Source organism: Prosopis cineraria, unplaced genomic scaffold (genome assembly GCF_029017545.1).
Source record: "Prosopis cineraria cultivar Desert tree isolate PC_DT_omini unplaced genomic scaffold, ASM2901754v1 PC8, whole genome shotgun sequence".
In the NCBI taxonomy this organism is placed as follows: Eukaryota; Viridiplantae; Streptophyta; class Magnoliopsida; order Fabales; family Fabaceae; genus Prosopis; species Prosopis cineraria.
The window spans coordinates 8,070,961-8,093,092 of NW_026555339.1; the positions used below are offsets into that span (position 1 = coordinate 8,070,961).

The 22,132-nt window shown below is 29.4% G+C and overlaps 2 protein-coding genes across 2 annotated transcripts; one reads left to right on the forward strand and one right to left on the reverse strand.

Annotated features, from left to right (window-relative positions):
* The first annotated feature begins 261 nt into the window (after positions 1–261).
* Positions 262–6,080, forward strand: LOC129318903 (protein trichome birefringence-like 43). The gene is made up of 5 exons (XM_054963904.1): positions 262–613; positions 2,947–3,118; positions 4,293–4,471; positions 5,350–5,508; positions 5,630–6,080. Exons 1-5 carry the CDS (start codon positions 363–365, stop codon positions 5,946–5,948), a joined length of 1,080 nt encoding a protein of 359 aa, XP_054819879.1. The 5' UTR covers positions 262–362; the 3' UTR covers positions 5,949–6,080.
* Positions 6,081–7,723: 1,643 nt separating this feature from the next.
* On the reverse strand, positions 7,724–8,143 carry LOC129317224 (egg cell-secreted protein 1.1-like). The gene has a single exon (XM_054961593.1). It carries the CDS (start codon positions 8,141–8,143, stop codon positions 7,724–7,726), a length of 420 nt encoding a protein of 139 aa, XP_054817568.1.
* Between the last annotated feature and the right edge of the window lie 13,989 nt (positions 8,144–22,132).

Below are 22,132 nucleotides of genomic sequence, written 5' to 3' on the forward strand. Positions count from 1 at the left end.
TAAGTATTAATAAAATTTAATGGTTGTATCTGATATACTAAAACATATTCACTCATTCATAGCATTAAACTCATTTATTATAGCATTAAATTCTACACACACAAAAATAAAGTGTCAACACCCATTGGATCTCCTAACTGCTCGAGTAAACTAAGAAGAAAGATAAAAGAAATGCTATATTGGAATTTGGATCCACATCTCTCTCTCTCTCTCTCTCTCTCTCTCTCGTGTATCTATATATATGGAGTATATATATTGTGAGGTTCACTAGCTTTATCCACCGACCCATTACTATACCAGATTATCAGTTACCAATTTCTCCATATTTCTCTGTATCGATCTTTTCTCTCATTGTGATAGATATGGGCCATTTCGCCATATCTATGAACATAGTTTCTCTGTTATTCTCTCTCTTGATTATTTCTCAAGCAGTTCATGGCGAGAAGAAGAAGTGTGATTTGTTTCATGGGACTTGGGTGTACGATGAATCGTATCCTCTGTACCAATCATCGGACTGTGATTTCATAGAGAAACAGTTTGATTGTTCTAAGAATGGTCGTCCTGATAAGTTCTATTTCAAGTATAACTGGCACCCCAATTGCAGCATGCCAAGGTACACCCATGTTATTTATTTATTATTTTAATTTATTATTTCTTCGACTTTGTCAAATGAAATTTACGTTATGAATATTTTAAATGATGCTGGTGCTTAATATAAAGTATTGTTATTGTTTTTCAGATCTGTGTAAATTTTCTGTTTTCAGATCAGAATTTTCCTGTTTTTTTCTTTTCCTTTTATGGTTCTTTTATTTGTCAGAATTATGCGCTTGAGAGCTGAGATTGATTTAAACAAATTATGCTAAAATTTTAATATTGACATTGACAATATATAAAAAGGAAAAAAAAATAACGAACTTGGGGTTCAAACATGGTGTAAAACAAAATTTATTATTTAAATGCGTTTTATGAATATTTTATTTGTTTTAAAAAAAATTTAATCATTGAAATCTGTTAAAACGTCTTGTTAAAAACTGCCCATAACGTAAGAAGGAGGATGAGGAGGAACATGAGTGGTGTCTCTGAATCCAATTTTTCTATTCTTTTCAATTAATAAAAAAAGGCTTTCAAAAAAAATTCAATTATGGCTTGTTACTTTTAAAATATCCTGTCAAGATTTTTTTTTAAAATTTTCGCCATTATTAAAGGATAAGCAGAGGATGTACGCTCGTCTTGATCTAATTCATTTATATTATATTAAAATACTGTTATATTTTAAAAATAAATTGAAAATTTCAAAAATGAAAATTTCAGTTAAAATTGATGTTAGACATTTTTAAGAGCTGTTTGAAATTGTTTTTATTTTATTGTTTCGAGAACTAGTATTTTGTAAAACATGTTTTAAAAATTAAAAAAATATGTTTTTTTCATTTTTTTTCTCCAAAACAATAATTTCAGAACACCTGAAAGTTATTTTTATTTTTCTGTTTTCCAAAACAATATTTTATTTTTTTATTTTTTAAAATACTTTTTAAAAACACATTATTAAATAAATTTTTTTATTCTTTTGTTTTGCAGAACAGAAAACTGTTTTTAGAACAGGTTACCAAACAAGCTCTAATTTCTCTTTATTTTATCATAGCACTTTATTGGGGTCCACTTGTTAATTAAGTCAGTTAATTAAATCTTGCAAGAAATAAATTTGTAACACAAAAAGAGGCTTTACTTGTCGTTGAAGACACCCAAAGGGGCTAGGCAAACCACTCAATCATATAAGAATAATTAATGGAAAAAAGAAGCAATCTGTATTGGTTTAATTTATCCCTTTATTTATTCACATATAATTTTTTATTGGAAATACGTGAAACAAATTAGGATATTACATCTACCACTGGTTTGAAACTTTTATATTACTACACACAAGAACATGTAGTCTGTAGATAAGATGTTATTAGCTTAACTTTTGTTCCTTTTGCACAATTTAATTAAATAACGGATTAATTTTCTGTAATATCCCTCCAGGTTGTAAAGTACCAAATTAAGCACTACATTAGTATCTATATTTGTGTGTTATATATGAGATGTTAAGAGGTTGCTTTCATGCGTTTTGTCCTGAAATAGAGAGCACATGGCAAATTATGGAAATGGGTTCTTTGTTGTAGATCAATAATGTATAATGCCAAACCCTGTCGCTGTGCTCCACAAGGACATATATGATAAATTATATATTAAATTTGGACGATTCATTTTTTTTATTAATTTAATTTTTTTATCTTCATAATTCACACTTAAAAAGTATTATTTTTCTTCTTTTGAAATAAAAAATGATTGAAAGAAAAATATGTATGAAATTCATTATATATGTTTTTTTTTGTCAAATTATGTATTCTTCCAATCCTTTTTATAAGGTAGAGAGAGATTTTTTTTAATCTTATTTGTAAGACATGTCTGTCAGTGACTTTTTATAAAAAATTTCTCCTTTACTTCCATTAAATGTTATATTCGTGAGAGAAAATGTATATTATTAAATTATTTATATTTAATAGGAATCAAGTTTGTTTTACCAACAATAGGGATCAAAGTTCAAAACTTCTTAAATTTTTTTAAATTTTTTATTTTAATAAAACACGTTGAAAGTAACTTTTAAATAGGATCAAAAGAAATATATTTTTTAATTTGCTGAGACCAAAAAAATAAAACAACACAAGAAAAGTAAAATTTTAAAAATATTATATTTATTAGATAGGATTAAAAATATTATATTTAAATTAAACTTATGAATGAAGGGTCACTAGTACAAAAAAACTTGTTTATGTTGATTTGGTCAAAAGCAATTAAAATAAGAAGGAAATGATAGACACGTAAATACTTAAGTTGAACATTAATGAGTTGAACTATATATCTCTACGTTGGCAAATAATCGAACTGTTGAATGTTGTGTATAAGCAGGTTCAATGGTGAAGAGTTTTTACAGAGAATGAGAGGGAAGAGTATAATGTTTGTGGGAGACTCTCTGAGTTTGAACCAATGGCAATCTCTCACTTGCATGCTTCATAAATCTGTTCCTCACTCACACTACACCAATCTCAGGACTGGACTTCTCTCCACCTTCACTTTTCTGGTAATTTGATCTCCATCTCGTTTCTAATTACCTCAATCAAATGCAAATTACGGTTTGCAAATACTTCCTCCAATCCCTATTATAAAATGCCTTCAACTATTTCACCAGAATCAAAAAATAATAGTTAACTCATTAAACATGTCTTAAAATGAAAAAATTCAACTTTTATTTATCCTTATTAAAAATAGGATGAAAGAGATACACAATATATAATAAGCCAAATATGTCCTATGATAGGGACAAGAGGTAGTACTTATTAAGTGTCGTGTACGATGACATAAGTTTATACCTCATATATCATTAATGCAAGCACATATATGCAGTTACATGTACAATATAAAATTTCATAGAAACTCATACCATTTGTAAAGCATGTAGTAGTGTGATTATACTTGGGCTTAATGTAAAGCATGGCTCACAGTATCTAATTGATTAATATAGGAGAAGAATTTAATCATATGTGTGGGAGAAAAAAATGAGACTAATAATATTGAGCAATAACGGAGTTGATTGTTGATGCTAATTATAAATATAGATATTATTAGTGAATTATTGGTCATGAGTCCATGTCATAAAAGCAATTACGAGTTAGTTAGCCAGGCACAAAAGCAGAATAGAACCAAATTACCTTTCTTGCCCTTTAAATCACACACCGACTCGACCAGAAGGGACGAATAAGTGGTTAAAAAGTCAGCTTAATTGATAAGCATAATGACTAATCATTGCTTATTACATATTGTTAGTATGTCAATTCATTGCACAAACTTGGCTTGAATGTTGACGACCATGACCATCATCCTAGCTCGTTTAACAAACTATGTTAGATAATTCAATTCTTCTAATTATAATTGCATAAAATTCATTGGTTAATTACACACGCGCACACATTGATACATCTATTTTGCATCCATTATCATCAGATCAAATTCAAATATTATCAAATTCAATTGAAGGTAATTTTTTATCTACAAATTAAACTTTAATTTGTGATGGTGATGGCTCATCAGAATTCTCTTTAGTGACTACACAGTCTGGTGGTGGTTAGGCTTGTAAGAGAAGTAATTAATAAGTTATACAATTCCCTCAATGATCAGTGTTGATTGGGACCTGATTTCAAGTTCAATTCTGATGATTTATAAATTTTACGGTGTGATTAATTATTAAATTAATGCAGGAGTATAATGTGAAGGTGGTGATGAGTCGCAATGTATTTCTGGTGGATTTGGTTGAGGAAAATATTGGTCGAGTATTGAAATTGGATTCCATTGAATCTGGCAATAGAGATTGGAAAGGGATTGATGTTTTGATTTTCGACTCTTGGCACTGGTGGCTTCATACTGGAAGAAAGCAGCCGTAAGTGTATACCAAACCCCTCATGAAGATTATCTCTTTCTACTGTCATTGATTTGGTGAGCGGAAACACCTTGATAATACTCTTTAATTAAGCTTATGGGTTCAAACTTTAATTTGTAAATAGAAAAAAAAAACATTAAGGCCCAACCATGCATGTTCAAATATAACTTGATGAGAAAACATAATTATTGATTTTTATAATTTCATCAAGTTTTGTTTTTAGTCACATTCTTGTAGTCTTTTTTTCCCATTGTTTCCAATTTCTAGAGTTTTAATAAGATTTTGTGACGTTTGTGTTATCTAATAATGTTAAATTATAGGGACTATATATAAGGATTAAAAATACTGAAAAAATTATAGAAACTAAAATCAAAACTTGATAAAATTATAAGGATCAATAATTGTGTTTTTTTTAATTTAATATATATATATATAGCATTAGGTGGCAGAGTTATGGGGTAGGTATGTGAATTTTATAATTTTGCATTCCCTATTTTTGATACTTTGCACTCCTAGATTAAATTTAAAAACATTTGTACTCAAAACCAATAAAATAAAATTAAAATTTTATCATATTGTTATAACAATAAGGATAAGATATGAAGATCAATTTATTGTTTAATATAATCTTTCCAATATAATTATTTTATAATTATTAAATTACTGTGTCTAAAATTAAATTATCTTGCATGCCCTTGGTTTAGGGTCTTGAATCCCCCACTATAGATATCAGGTCACATAACAAAGAAATGTTTGAACCCTATAATACTATTCATATCACATTTCATTGTCACTTAATCAAACTATCGGGTGGCTAGAGATGTTTGGCTGTGTAATTATAAATTACAAAACTTTCATGACCGTAAATATATATGTAGATGGGATTTCATTCAAGAAGGGAATAAAACGTACAGAGACATGGATCGCTTGGTGGCATATGAGAAGGCACTCAAAACATGGGCCCACTGGGTTGAGACCAACGTTGATCCTTCAAAAACTAAGGTTTTCTTTCAAGGAGTTTCTCCGGATCACATGAAGTAAGTCCTATGATCTCTCTTTTTATTTCTGAATGCAATTAATTAGTCTTTTTATATATCTCTCAATATATTTATTATTTAAGAAAACTTGGAGGCAGTTTATTACATTATTGAACTTTAGTGGAAAGGAATGGGGAGAAGAAAGAGCAAGGTCATGTGTGAATCAAGAGAGGCCAGTGGAAGGGGACAAGTACAGAGGAGGATCACACCCAGCAGAGTTAGTGGTAGAGAAAATTCTGAGAGGAATGTCAAACCCTAATTTGGTTTATTTGCTCAACATCACCGCCCTTTCTCAGCTCCGGAAAGATGGCCACCCTTCCGTGTACGGCCATGGCGGCCACCGTGATATGGACTGTACCCACTGGTGCCTTCCCGGTGTTCCTGATACTTGGAACCAACTCTTGTATGCTGCTCTTGTCTACCAAGATTATCATTATTAATTCAGTCATTGCTATATATAGCAAAAATAAAATTTCTACATATTTTTCTGAAGGTCTATTTTTTTTTTGCTGTACATTTTAAACTGAATTCATAGCGTTCGTCATTAATAATAATTTAGTTTTGATGATTAAGTGCGTGTTTGGTGTCAAAAATTCATATGACAAAAATCAATTTAATAGAATTCAATTATTATAATAAAATTTGTGTTTGGATACATTTTTTTAAATATCAATTTGGTAAACTAAAAGTTATTTAAATTATATAGAGTAAAATGTGCTTTTAAATATACAATTGCCAAAAGTAACATTGATTATGATGATTTGTTAATTTTTATACAAATATAATATATTAGAAATGTTTAAAAATATAATAAAAATTCTAAATAACATCAGATTTATTATTTTAAATAATAAGAACTAAAAAATATAAATTTTGATATATTGAAAAACAATATAGTATAATAAATAGTTCAACATTGAAAATTATATAATAAATATTTCAGATATTATGTATATAAAAATAAAATTCATAATTAATCACTCTAATATGTCATTATTTTAATTGTTAAAATATCTGAACGCATATGAATGAATTCAATATTCTCAATTTCTCATGTTATTTAATTAAGAAATATACATGAAGGACTCTGACAATTCAGAAAGAATCGGCAAGCTAAACATGACTGACAAAAAAGGGATTTTTTCATCCTCTGTGGTGTGTGATTGTGAGAGGGTAACATAGGAAAATCATAGAGAATGGTTAAATCTCATCTGCGAAGCTGGATTGAAAAGTTGGGGAGAGTTAAGTTAGGCTGAATGTAGTAGATTGAGTAACATTCTCAAAGCATTTCTAAAATCTATTTACATTCCATAATTTTTTCTGAAACAATTTTTAACTTTTAAAAAGTGTCAAAAGTACTTACCAAAAGTTAAAAGTTAGTTAATCAAACATGTCCTAAGTTTTTCGATTATTTTCCCCTTAAATAATCACTTTCCTTTTGATTTAATGTTTGTAAAATAACGTCTTTAATTATTTTCTGCCATCAAAAGAATATCCTTGAATGAGAGTCATGAATGAATTAATGCTTCTTAAAGGATAGTTTCGATCTCGGAACAAAATCAATTTTGAGACTTGAGATTACATTGTGATAATTATCTTTTGAAAATAGGAGGGCTAAAAATAAAACTTGACATATTTATAAAAAAAATATTTGTAAATTTTTCAAATTATAACGGACACACATATAGATTCCATTGATATAAATCGAAATTTAAATTTTCTAAAACTGAAATCTATAAATTTCTTTTAAATCTATCTTTGAAAGGAATTTTTTTCATATTTTATAAAAATATAATAAAAAGAAAAAATATTAAAAAAGAAAAACTTCACACAAATTCATGAATATCAACCTTATAGGGGATTTAAATGTTTAATGCTTTAATTTCTTCTTTATTGAAATGTAAATAGCAGTTGTGTATCAAAAAGAAAAAGAAAAAAGAAATTCAAATTGCAGTACGTATAACGATTCTTTCGCCGCAGCAGAACTCTGAATAATGATTCATAATTTTCTTTTATTTATTGCAAGAGGGAGAAGAACATCTCATCTCATATCACACACACACACACACACACATGCATGATAATACCATAGATCCAAACCATGCATGTTTAAAACCCAAAACAAGTTTAACAAAACCCGGAAAAAAAACAAACAAACAAACAAACTAGGATTACTTTTTTGCTTTTAATTTCCTTTCACAGACATCCAATATAATCATGCATTATACGGAACAAGCTTTTTTGGGTGATCAACCAGAGAAGGTGGGGAATTATGAAGAGACTCATCACAATATCCTTCAAGTATATCACCTTCTTCATTGGTAAACCCTAGAGAGCTCATAATGTTTGGCCAGCAATCTTGCCCTATCACCTTCTTAATAGCTTGGCAGCAACCATGCCCTAAGTAAGTCTCACCACTGAGGAAGAACGTTATCACCTCCCCACTACAAGCTTGGAGCTCAAACAGCGAGTCCCAACAAGTCACCGATTCAGCCTCCAGCTTCAGCCGTGCCGCGAGACTAGTCCTGGAGGAAACTGGCAGATTCGAGAGCGATCGGCTGGCCTTAGCCGAAAAAGGCGACGCCATTAAGGTAAGAGCAATGAGGATGAAGAGGCTGCAGGTGATGGAAGCCATTGAAGAAATTGAAGAAATCAGAAATCAAGAATCAGAAATGTATGAGAGGGAAGCTGTTTTAGTGTGGATGGTTTTGTGAAACTGGGTTTAGGATTTATATATATATATAGAGTGGGAAAATAGTATCATTATTAATTTACAGTTATTTGAAATGGAAGAAGAGGAGGCTCGAAGTTATGGTGCTAAGTAGTGGGTTTCTTGGCCAATTAGTTCTTTTAAATAGGGATTTGATGAACTAATTAATTTGGAATGTTAAGAGCCAGTATATATTTAGTTTGCAGTGAAATTAATCTGATATAGTTACTACTTCTGTTAATATATATATATATATATATAAATAATTTTTAAAATAAGAAACTGTAGTGAGAGAACAACCTACAAAAAGGTGAGGATTTTACATCATGTGTATTTAAGTTGATATTATAAAAATATATTAAATAAATAATCTAATTTAAAATATATTAATTAACTCAATTCATCGCAATATAGCTTAACCGTAATCGATCATAAACACTCAGAGACTTATTAATACAATTAATTTGAGATATTATAACTGTAATTAACACCTTCCTAATTAATACGCGACATTTATTTTATATATGTCACTTAACACTCTTGCTTATGATTAATTTGTTTCAAATGGTAACGTACGTGTTCCAGCTGTTCTGAAATAAGAAGAATGCCTATCACGCAATATTTTCGCATTTATTTATTTTTTTATGGTTGTGCTCGTTTTATGTTTAACAGTATTTTTCTATTATTAAAAAAATTAGATCTCTTGAGTACTTAGGGAAAAAAAAACTCGAGTCTTGATATGATGATTCCTATTGATGATGATGATGTAGTAACTAGTTTGATATCATTGTGATTTTTCATATAAATCATTTAGACTATCAAAGGTCTCTATATTCATGGAAATGGCAATAATAACTTAGCAATATATGAAAAATAATAATTACTAATTTAGATATTTAAAAATTACAAATATTTAATGAATTTTACTTTTGGAAATACTAATATTTAAAATTAATTAATTAATGTTATAAAAAAGTAATTATTAATTAATTAAGGTAAAAGCAAGCAATCTCCAACTACAACATGTTATTAATGTTTAATCCTTTTTTTTCATTTTGATTATTACTTAAAAGATTGCATTCAACCACTGAATTATTGAATCACAGAAATAGTATGTGTATTTATAATTTTTTCCCATTGTTGTTTGTTGTTGTTAGTGTAATAAAAGATTGTGAAAAAACGTGAATATAGAGATACTTGCTCTATTAAAAAATATAAAATATTTTTTGAGATGTTAGATGTTAAAAAATATAAGGTATTTTTAGTCTTTTGAAGTGTAATTATTACTTTTTTTAAAAAAATGTCCTTATTGATAATGACTTTATATTTATTATAGGGTGTTTAATAAGGGTAAATATAAAAAGATAAGATTAGTTGGAAAGTAGATAACTACTTTATTGGGATGAGATTCGATTAAAAATATCTAACAGTGGGAAAGTAGATAACTACATTTTTAAACGGAGGGAGTAATATTTAACAGTGGTTGCTATGGTTTTAAATATCAATTACATTAATAATAATAATAATAATTCTTTTGAAAAAACACATTAAATTCAGATAAACATATAGAAATAGTATTGAAAATATAAACTTATTGTTGCACACGGCATCCTCTAGTTCCTTTTTGGAAGAAATTCATACAAAGTTTGTTTGAACGTTTAGTTCTGTAGAAAATCAAAAGAAAGAAAATAATATCATTCCATGTTTAATAAATATAAGTCTCCAATATCATTACACAACATATTTTTTTATAATGTTTTAAGCTCCTTTATTATGACTATTCATTACACACAGGCAAATTAAAATATTGTAATCAGGTTTTTTCATTAATTTAATTTTAGAAATAATAATTTTTAATTTTTAAGGAAAGCATGAAGTCTCTTTTGCGGGTGAAAGCATGACTACAGCCTACAGGGGCGTAATAGTCCAACTAAAATAATAATAATAATAATAAGATTAGTAAAAAGCTAAGACTGAAAAAACAACAGAAGAAAAATTGAAAACGTGTCTATTTAACTTATTTTTCACGCGCTGACGCGTTCAACGAACTTTTAAAGGCCGTTAATTCATTGGCTAGGTCGAGTGGCCACGTCATGCATGAGGTCCGACTTATCATTTCAAGCGTTGACCCTCCAACGTCACCATTCAAAATATGAAACTCCTTTGTTGTCAATTTCTAGATGGTGACAATAAAAAACTAACAACCAACTAAAATTTTTCAGCTTTCCAATATACTCCCTCCACTTCTATTTATATATAAAAAATTATATCACAATTTAAAAAGACTAATTAATCATAATAATTATATTTAAAAATAAAAAATTAAATTAAAATGTCTTATATTAATCAACATAAGCTTACATTAATTATTTTTCATTAATGTAATTTATGAGGGGCGATTTAGGAAATATATAATAAATGTTTATTAAAATATGTAATTTTGCTTGTAAAAAAACAAGTAAAAAATAATAATTTTTCTTATAAATAGAAACAAAGTAGTATCTCCATAATCGATAATTATGAGATTAATCTTTTGAAGAATTTGATCACTATATAAGGAGTTATCATTTTTAAGGCTATGATTTTCATACATACATTTAAGAATCAAATCTTGGAATGATGTTCAAGGAGCCCATACAACCAACTAAAATCAATTTGAGTGATAGAGGCGTGTCACTTCAATAGCGATTGGGGGTTTGAATCTTAGTACTTGTGTATACAACAACTTAGTAGAGAGAAGTCTACTATAAAACCTTCAATTTTTAAACACATAATTAGCATATACTTAATCTTAAAGTAGAGCTACCATGATATTTTTAACTAATTTAATAATAAAAAATGTTATGACATAAAATAATTAACTTTGACTGTTTAAAAACTCATAAGGTTAAGTAAGGAAACTTTTTACAGATGAAATCCTATAAATCATTTAATTTCAAAATCAAGTTTAGAATGTCAATTAAACATTATAAATTAAAGTAAAAAATATTTGGAAAGCATGGAAAATATTAGAGCTGATAATTTGGGCCAAGCCCGACAAGCTAGCCCGAACCCGCCCGAAAAATTTAGGGCCAAGTCCAAAAAAATATTAATTTTTTATTGTTTAAGCATATTCGGGCTGTTTGAATAGACTTGAGAAAATTCAGGTCGGGTTTAGCCTGAATACCCAAATAAAAAAATAAAATTTTTTAAAAATATATAAAATCTAATAAATATTAATTAATTTCTTAACTTTTATGTCATTTTATAATAAAATACCTTATATTTGAGTGTATTACTATAATTAGTTTTTAAAAAATTAAAAATATTTATATTTTTATTATTTTTAATCAATAAAATATATCAAAATAATATTTAAAATATATTTTAATGTTGATTTTTATATTTTAAGACCCATTTTTTAAAAAAATAATTGAGTCCTATACATCATTTGCTTATCCAAAAAATATATTTTATCTTTTTTATAAAATAAGATAATTAATTTTAAAGTAAAAATAAAATTAAAAATAATTTTAAAAATAAAATTTGGGCATGTGCAAATTTTTAACTCTGCTACTAGATAAATAATATTAAATAGAACAATATTTTTGAATAATTATTTAATTTTTATCCATGCCAAACTTGATTAAAAATTAAGAATAAATTAGAGTAAATATCCCTTGTATATAGGTGTTAAATAATATAAAATTTAAAGAAAAAAAATTCAAAAAAATAGTATTTTACTTATAATTAAATCTTTTTATTTTATATAATATAATGATGGCTATTTTTTTGTATTATTAAAAAGAAAAAGTACGATTTATCCAAAAGTTATTAAAAATTTTGAACTAATTGGGATAATAAGTTAGTGATCTAATTGTGATTGAATTGAGATCAACTTGATTATAATTAAAATAATTTAATTTAATTATAATATATAAAATATTTATATATGATCATGATAGGAGCAATATTTAAGCAACTAAGACATTAATTTATAAGTAAAGGAAACATTCATGAATAAATTACACATAATGCAATAAGATAGTAACAAAGCTACTTAAGTACAAAGTTGATAAATTATTATTTTTTATTTTAAATTTAAAATAATATTTTATGCTTAACAAAAATATTTAAAAATTAAAATTAGTTAAAAAATAAAAAAATATTTTTAAAAAGCTTCGAATATTCAATGTAACATCCTAAAAAATTTAACTTAATGATAATTAGGTAATTAAGGATAAATTAGACAATTGAGAATTAACTTAGACTAAAAATAATAATAATAATGTATGAATGGCTAATGGTTATATTGGATTCTAGTTAGAGCTTAGAATTGGACCCTAGGTGGTATTGGGCCATATTTGGGCTTAATTAAATGGACAATGTTCAGAATATGAAATTTTGATCTTTGGCCACAACCGAAGATTTATTGGCCATAGCTAAGAGTTGACTTTTAAGCTGTCAGACTCACTTTTTGGATCAAAAAATTAGAGTTTTGGGTAGGAGTTCAAAGGTGAACGAAAAGGGCTCTACTAGGATTTGTTGTGGATATCTAATTGAGTCTATTTAAAACTTTTAATCACTTGGGTAAGTATTTATAACCTCTCATCTTCCTCTCTTGTGCCTTTTCACCATGGTTTTTGGGTAGTTCTTTAAGAATCCAAAAATAAGTTGTGAGTTTGCTTAAAATTCTGATTTCAATTGGATTAATGAGAGTTTATTTAAGTATTTAACCTTTGAGTTATGATGCTATTGATGTTTTAGGATCAAGGTGGGGTTTGGAGTAAACCTTAGAGCTAATTTGTTGAGTTAGGAAGATTATGAGTTATTAGTGGTGTTGCTTAGAATAATGAGAGTCTAAGTAAACTAATGAAACCTAAAAATAAATTTGGTTGTAGGTAGATGACTACACTAGGATTTTTAGATTTAGACTTTGATTGGAGTTAATTAAAGATAATTAGTCATTAATGACTATTGGTGCATTTGATTGTAAATTGATCATTGTTAGTGCTATTGAGCTTATTGGAGGCTCCATTAATATTTATGGGTACTCTTAGTTGGTAAACCAAAAATTGAGGTAACCGAGAATTTTAATTATTATATATCATAGTGTATGCAACCATAAGTTATGATGTGTTATCATTGGCTTGAGATGGATAATATGGACATGTTCATTAATATAATGACTTTGAGTTAATGTTATGTGATAAACAAGCCTAATAGTGATAAAAATGCTTTATGGCTATGTGATGACTTATAAATTTTGTTTATGAATGTGTTGAGTTATTAAGATATGCATGAATATATATTTGCATATGTTAACTGAGCTTGCATAATCATGATGAGTGGGAGTTCACCCTAGAATAGTAGAAGATTAGAATGGTAAATCCATGTAGTGTGGCCTCCACTAAGTTTATGCACAGTGGTTGATATATTTTATTATTATATGTGCTTAGTATTTCCAATAACTTATGAGTATGGCATGAGTTGAGCATGATACTCAATATCACTAATCCTAGATTGGACGGTGTGGGTCGAGCACTTATGACACCCTGAAATTCGAGTAAGGGGAACCTATAATCCAAGAGTGAGTACGGGAGCCTTTGACTGGGTGACCCTTCACAATTGAAGAGAAGGGCTAATCCATTCACACGGACTAGACCTATATAAGTTGTTAGCCCATGGGTTCAATCAGAAGATATAAGGAGGGATACAAGGTGGATGCATTGATCATGTGGCATACTATCTTGTGTTATAATGTGATTAATGTGTGATTGACTTATGTGATATAAATTGCCTATTTGTTTATATGTGCCACACTTTAATATGCTTTAATTAAATTTTTTGATTACTGAGATTGTTTAATCTCACTCCCATTTGTTAATATCATTACAAGAGATGATAGGGATAAGGAAAGAGTGAAGGCATCGACGCCAAAGAACTAGAGCTTATCTTGTAAAGTCTAGTTAATATATGTCTAAATGACAAATTGACATTATTTTGCCAACACTAAGGGTTTTTCATATTGATTTATATTTATTTGAAGTTCATTTGTAATGGTAGTCTTAAACTTTGATTGCATTTTTGGATTGTCTTGGCCATAGTAGGGTTCTAACCCCTAAAATGACCATGATTGTGGGCCGAGATAGCTTAAACAAGTATATTTTAACAATTTAAATGAGTTTTACATGTTTTGGGTGATTATTTAGTTTGAATGCAAAAAATTACATTTTTTTACCCCCTCATTATGTGTCTTATAGAGGTTGAGTGGTTCATTCTTGTATTAAGAGTGGTTTGATGCTTGTGACTATTTGAACAAGTGTATTAGGACTTATTGAGTGTAGTTCAAGCCCTTATGTGGGCTAAGGGCTTATGGTTTGAGATTTGGACACTTGGTTGATGGTTTAAAGGCAAAAATGTGAAGTTTCAATTTCGGATATCCAAATTCTTCATCTGATGTTGGATTGATATGAAACAAAACCATTAGTTAGATTATGAAATTTTTGACGTGTGGGCACTTGAATTACTTCAATTGGAGGTTTGAGTTAAAAGTTATACACGTTGAAAGTTCATGGTTGGTAGTTGTTATGACAAATGCTATCATGAAGTCTTAGCTACGGCTTAAAGATTGATGGCCACAACCAAAGGGTGGCCAAGAGCATTTGGCCATAATCAAAAGGGAATTGGCTGCAGTCAAGTCTTTACTGGAAGTGTTGGCCGTGGCTCATTATGCTCTGGCTGCAGCCAAGTACCCTTGTTAAGCAAAAATGACCATTTTACTTCATTTTGACTTATTTTCAACTCTAGTTGATATTCATGCTTCCCAAATATTTTTTACTTTGATTTATAATATTTAAATAACCTTTTAAACTTGGCTTTGAGATTAAATAATTAATGGGATCCTATCTCTACAAAATTTTCCTTACTTAACCTTTTAATTAATTTTCCTTAATTAATGGGATCCATGATATCTTTTATTATTAATTTAATTAGTTGGAATTATCATGGAGTCTTTACCTTAAGGTTAATTTCTATGCTAGTTATGTGTTTAATTAATAGAGGTATTACATTTGGGTCAGCCCAAATAAGCCTGAAGTTCGAAGGTGTTAGGGCCGTGCTTGACCATATAGGCTTTTTAGAAAGGGTAGGATACTTTAAGCCAGATTAAATAAGCTTGGCCTGAATAAGCCCATCAGGCCTGAATTATCAGCTCTACAAAAATTTAAAATTGAAAATAAGTCAAAACAAGGTCAAAATAGTTATTTTTACTTAATAGAGGTACTTAGCCGCGGCCAGAGCACATTAAGCCATGGCCAACACTTCTAGAAAAGATTTGGCTACGGTCAAATGGTTTAGGCCACTCCTTTAGTTGCAGCCAATGATCCATATGCCGCAGCCAAAGATGTGATAGCACCTGTCATGACAACTACTAACCACTAATTTTTGATGTGCATAACTTTTAACTCAGATCTTTAATTAAGGTGATTCAAGCGCTCACACATCAACAATTTTATAATCTAACTAATGGTTTTGGTTTCATGTCAATCCAATATTAGGTGAAGAATTTGACACCTAGGACCACAATTTCACATTTTTGCCTCTAAACCATTAATCAAGTGTCTAAATCTCAAACCATAAGCCATTAGCCCATGCAACGACTTGAACCATACTCAATAAGTCTTAAACACTTGTCCAAATAGTCATAAGCATCAAGAAACTCTTAATATAAGAATTGACTACCCAACTACTATAAAGCACATATTGAGGGGGTGAAAATGTAATTATTTGCATTCAAGCTAAACAATCACCCAAAACATGTAAAACTCATTTAACTAGTTAAAATATACTTGTTCAAACTATCTCAGTATACTACCATAGTTAGATTAGGGTTTAGACCCTAATATGGCCAAGACAATCCAAAAATAATTAAATTTCAATATTGAAGGTTACAAATGCAAGTAGACTTCAATTAAACATAAGTCAATATGAAAGACCACTAGTTGGCAAATATTATATTTAAATCACACATAAATGATAAAACTAAAGATATTACAATTGACTACTCCATTTTTAGTTTCATAGGCCTCTCCTTTACCCTTAGCTTAATTATCGCCTGTAAACATTAAACTATGGGAGTGAGATAAACATCTCAATAACCAAGTAATTTAATCAAGCATATTAAAGTGTGGCAATCACAACAACTAAGCATTTAACATCACATAAGGTAAACCGACATTATTCATGATGCATCTTTATAATATGATTTGCATGATCAAATGCAATTGCCTTATACCACTCCTTATATCATCTGACCGAATCTATGAGCTATTATCTCATATAGGTCTAGCCTATGTGATGGGACTAGCCTCGCTCTCTAATTGTGAAGGGTTACTCAGCCAAAGGCTCCCATATTCACTCTCGAACTATGGATTCCCCCTAGTTGAATTTTAGGGTGTCATAAGTGCTCGACCCACACCGTCCAATCAAGAACCAATGATATTGAGCATCGTGCCCAACCTATGCCGTGCCTATAGGTTGTTGGCAATACTAAGCACATATAGTAATGAAGTATGCCAACCACTGTGCGCAAACTCAGTGGAGGCTACACCATGTGAATTTTCTATTATAATCCCTCTATTATGCTAGGGTGAACTCTTACCCATTATGATCATACAAGTTCAATCAACATATACGAATCTAAACTCATACATATCATAGTAATTCATCATCCTCATAATTGTCTAGAACTTGCATGCTTATCACTATCCACATCGCATTATAGTTTACAATAGATCGTCATATAATCAACTTATAGCCAATCCAGGGCCACAATTCATATTTCAAATACCACATAATATCTATATAAACATAATCGACAAGTATTTCATCATAAATATGCATGCTTTTCACTACTCTTTAAATATCATCAGTTACAATCACTCATCATGCTAACACATTCATCTTATAGACAATTTAAGCTTAACGTCTCATGTTACAACATCATATAGCATCTATATAAATATACTTACCAAACACTTCATCACAATAAGTCATATTTCATATTTGAATAATAGTTCAAAATCAACATATTCTTCTACAAGCTCATTTCAAGCCATCCATAATAATGCTTAAAGTGTAAATGCAAACTTAATGATATACTATGTTTAAATTCTCAGTTACTTCTACTCTTGGTTTACCAATCAAGAGTTCTCTTGAATATCAAATGGAGCCTTCAATAAGCTCAATAACACTAACAATAGTCAATCTAAGCAATTAGAAGCTCTAAATAGACTCAATTAGATGCCCACAACAAATCCTAGCAAAGCTTTCCTCGTTCACCTTCAGAATCCCACTCAACTCTCTAATTTTTTGAGTTGAAATGCGGGTCTAGAGGCTTAAAAATTGAGTTTTGGCTGCGGCCAATAAGCCTTTTGTAAAAACCAAGAGACCAAACTGTAAGGTCTCCCTTATTAAACCACATGTAACTCCAAATTATAGCAATCTAGAGTTTAACCTTCAAAGGATTACCAAATTACAAAATTTCATAAAACGAGGATTTCTCAAATCCTTTTGAAAAGAATCCCAATTTTAACAATTCACATCTCAAACATTATTTAGTAAATTCATATCAAAGTTTTAAAAGTAATGCGGAAGCTTAGAAATCAATTGGGACCTAAAACGCTGCGGCACATTACACGAATTTGATAACATCAGTGTTGTCATTTGACAGCACAGGAAGTGAACTTCTGACGCATTTTAAATCTCCATCCAATGTTCGATTAAGATGGTTTCGATGTCTACATTGAGTTTTCTCCTAACTTTAGCTAATAGAATTAGTTTCCCACTCAAACTTATTTTCTATAAAAAAGTTGGACACCAAAACCCATTTTGACCACTTTTTCATAAAATTTCATAAATGAGGTGTCCCAACTCAACTATATGTGTCAACAGCTCACACCAACCATCTAACCATACTTAATAGAGTCTAATGGACCCGTGCAATGCACCACACACAATCGAAGACACTCATATTATAAAATCACCACTCAACCCCATTTTCACAAAACATAAAAGGGGAGGAAAAGTTGTATAAAATCATCAATTTCATCCCAAATCTTTCAAAATATATATGTTTCTACTTGCATAAGTATTTTGACCCTATCCATGAGTTTACAATGAAAACTCACAACCTAAGGCACAAAATACACCAGTGATACACAAAATCATGCAAGTAGTGTATAAATTATTTTAAATGATTCTAATTGGCAATTACATCAATAAATGCACATAAAAGTAACAAAAATAGGCATAAAGAGGATTACTCCACAATCCTAGGCCTCTGTGTGTTTTCCTCGATTCAGATTCGATGAGTTAGGTCCTAAAAATATTAAAAATTAAGGAATGAGTACAACCACTCAGTAACAAAGTTTTACCTAACTCATACAGTTATATATCAATTGAAAATAGATACAAATAGGCAAATAAGCATAGATATAATGAATAAACACTTAGCTACGGTTCACAAAACTAACAACTATGTGACCGAGCTTACCACAACATACTTTATCATGATATCTCACAAGCACAACACAAGGCCACAATAATAACAACCATGTGCCTTTATCATGTGCCAGACCACAAAACTAACAACCATATGGCCGGATTTATATGCATGATCATATGCCAATTTTATATCCTCTTGTTACCTCCAACACGAAACTGGTGGCTATCACGTGGCTACGTCCTTCACGGACTAACCCAGCCTTTTACTTGTGAGGAGCTACTGAGCCAAGGTGAACTCACTCATTTATGTAATCTCATTTCCCTCAATACTAACAACCATGGGGTGTTGTACCCCTAACCTAGCTTCCTCATAAACTGGTGGAGACTATTTAGGTTCAAGGCCCTTGTAGGATAAGTGGGATAGTCCTAAATTAATCATGGGACAAGGGCTACCTCTTGATTCTAATGGTCGGTGCCAAGGCTAGTTCCCAATTCCAACAGTCATTGCTAGTATCATGTGAATTTCAACCAATCTACTCCTCTCCCTAGGCGAACTCCCGCCAATGATCATGCTATACACATTTCTTACATAAATGCATTTTAAACAGTAATTTCATGGCTAACAATCTCACATACTCATATTAAATCACTCCACACGTTCAATATATTACATATTACAAATCTCCACTTTTGTAACAACATGCTACAAGTAAATTTTTAAATCACAAGTAAGTGGCATAATCAACATTTTTTTTCTTAAAATCATTTCACAAGTCAAATATTGCCAATATGCATCATACATTTAAATCATTAATCACATTTCACAAATACAATTAACATTCAACTATAAAAGTTAAGTTTCCCTGGGTTACCTTAAACCTTTGAGAGGTCAAAGGTTTACCCCTTACTATACCAACTTTCTAAAGCTTCAACAAGCTCAAATGGTGATAAAATGAACCACACTACAATTATACCACAAGAGTATCATTATTGTCTCAATCTTAAAAATTTATCAGCACATAATTCTACACACTCTATTATATCAACCCATAGTCATTACCCATTCATACCCAATGGGTTCATCAGATTTCATTAATACACATTATCATTAATAATACCTTAAACCATCATTAATGTATATAAACCTCTCTTAATTACCTCATAAATATCAATTTTTGAGTATTTAATGCTCCTATGGACCAACCACTTCCAAAATCATTAATGTGGTGTTCCAATACCTTAAACAACTCCCATTATACTCATTTTAACCAATGAAATTGGACCCATAATTCTATGGATCGAAAATCTATCTTCCAACTCAAACCCTACCATAAATCATCATAAATGAGGGAGAGAAGGGAAGAAGAAGGCATGATAAACTTACCTTAGGTGTTTGGGAGCTTTAATCTAGCCTCAATGTGATCCCACAATATGACCTAGCAAAGTAAAAGTAGATCTCTTCGTTTTCTTCCCTTTCCTCTCTTCTGTTTCCTCACGCAAATATGAACTAGATATATCTGATTTTTTATCGTACGCTACAACGCACGCTACCCTCCACCGTGGCATATGGCATAGAAGAGCCCGTTGCATTCAAATTCATCTTTGTGCGCCGCAGTAGACTGACCATGCGCCGCGGCATGTAGCACAGCGGATAATTCTTCACTTTTTCTTTCTCTTTCCTTGCCTGGGTGGCCTGCCATCGATCTGAACCTACTTCTAAGGCTGAAATCACAACAATTACGCCAAGTTAAGCTTTTCTGGGCACACACCTTATTAACTCACTAATCACCCTCATTAGGTTAATAAACCATGATTAAATTTTTTTTGAATGTTACACCTTTGGTTACGGCCAAAGATTAAAATTTTAAATTCCAAACATTGTCCACCTAATTGAGCCCAAATGTGACCCAATACCATCTAGGGTCCAATTTGAAGCCCTAATTAGGATTCGATAAACCCATTAGCCTTCTATACATTATCTTTTAATCTAAGTTAACTCTCAATTGTCTAATTTATCCTTAATTAATCCATTAACCTTAAATTAAATTTTCTAGGATGTTACATTTGCCATTCCCTCTTAATGTTTTGAGAAGATAATCTCTAATTCTCTACTATCAAAATAGCTTAGTCCTTATACTCATAAAAAATGACAATAAAAAAATAAAAATTGAATTAAACTTAAATAAGGATAAAAATTTGACAAATTTAAAATAAGGACAAAAAATTTTGTAATGAATTGGCATAAAAATTTGTTACTTTGATTCCAAAATTTACAGCCACCAATGTAAGAATTTATAGGTGAAATATAATAATTTTTAAAGGAAAAACTTGTCAAACATATAACTACTAATAATTTACTGCTCTTGTACTTTTATTTACAACCATCAAAACAAGAATTTTTGAACAACATTCCTTAATTTATGAAGGAAAATGATTATATTGCCGAATAATAATATGTTTGACAAGTTTTTTTCTTTACAAATTAACAAATCTCAATTACAAATTACTATATTAAAGGTCACAAATCATGCGTGGAATGAGAGTAACAAACTAGATTGATTTATTAAGGACCTGTTTGGTTTTTATTCTTATTTTTTATTTTCAAAAACTGTTTTGTAATATGATTTTTAAATTTTTTTTAAAAAAATAAAAATCTATTTGGCTATGTAAATTTAAAGACAGTATTAGAATTAAAAAAAATGAACTGACAGTAATAATTATAAGTAATTAATGATGGTAATAATTATAAAAATTTGTCAAGATAACGATAATTTTTAATAATTAAATATAATGTATTTTAAAAATAAGAAAAATATAGTGAAAACAACTTAAGTTGTTTCTATTTTTTTGTTTTTAAAAGCAAAAAATAAAAATAATTTTTAAAATAACTAAATGAAAAACACTTTTCTAAATAAATTTTTAAATTTAAAAAAAATTTAAAAAAAAGCCCTAAAAGACCTTTTGTCCTAGTTTCAAATTTTTAAATTCTTATCGAAATAGTTTAATTCTTCATATATTAATTATTTTTCATAAATAGAATTACCAAGCCATCTTTTGAATATCTCAATTAGAATTAGAAAAAATTAAATTTGTTAATATGTTAATAGCCTTAAGCATTAAAGTAAATTGTACATTAGACATATTTTTTCAGATTTGATCCTCAACGACTCTTAATTTAGTTGGTAATTAAGAATTTAATTCATAACTTATAAGGTAATTAATTCTAATTCTGTTAGGAGGACCTTGTTGCTAGATTTTTTAAGTACTTTGATTTTGAAAGTATGTCATGATTCTAGTGGGTTGTTGAACTTAATTTGCCTAAAATTTTATATAAAAAACAGTAAATTGTACGTCAGACACACTTTCTTTTTTTGGGATTTTGATAATTTATTCTTAAAATTTATTGATATTTTTTTTAAAATAAAACAA

What these genes read in the sequence shown, in the direction of transcription:
- LOC129318903 (XM_054963904.1), top strand. Translation starts at nt 363, where the DNA reads ATGGGCCATTTCGCCATATCTATGAACATAGTTTCTCTGTTATTCTCT. An exon ending in TCTCCACCTTCACTTTTCTG is followed by an intron (nt 3,119 to 4,292) that starts GTAATTTGATCT and finishes AAATTAATGCAG; the next exon opens with GAGTATAATGTGAAGGTGGT. An exon ending in CATACTGGAAGAAAGCAGCC is followed by an intron (nt 4,472 to 5,349) that starts GTAAGTGTATAC and finishes ATATATATGTAG; the next exon opens with ATGGGATTTCATTCAAGAAG.
- LOC129317224 (XM_054961593.1), bottom strand. Translation starts at nt 8,143, where the DNA reads ATGGCTTCCATCACCTGCAGCCTCTTCATCCTCATTGCTCTTACCTTA.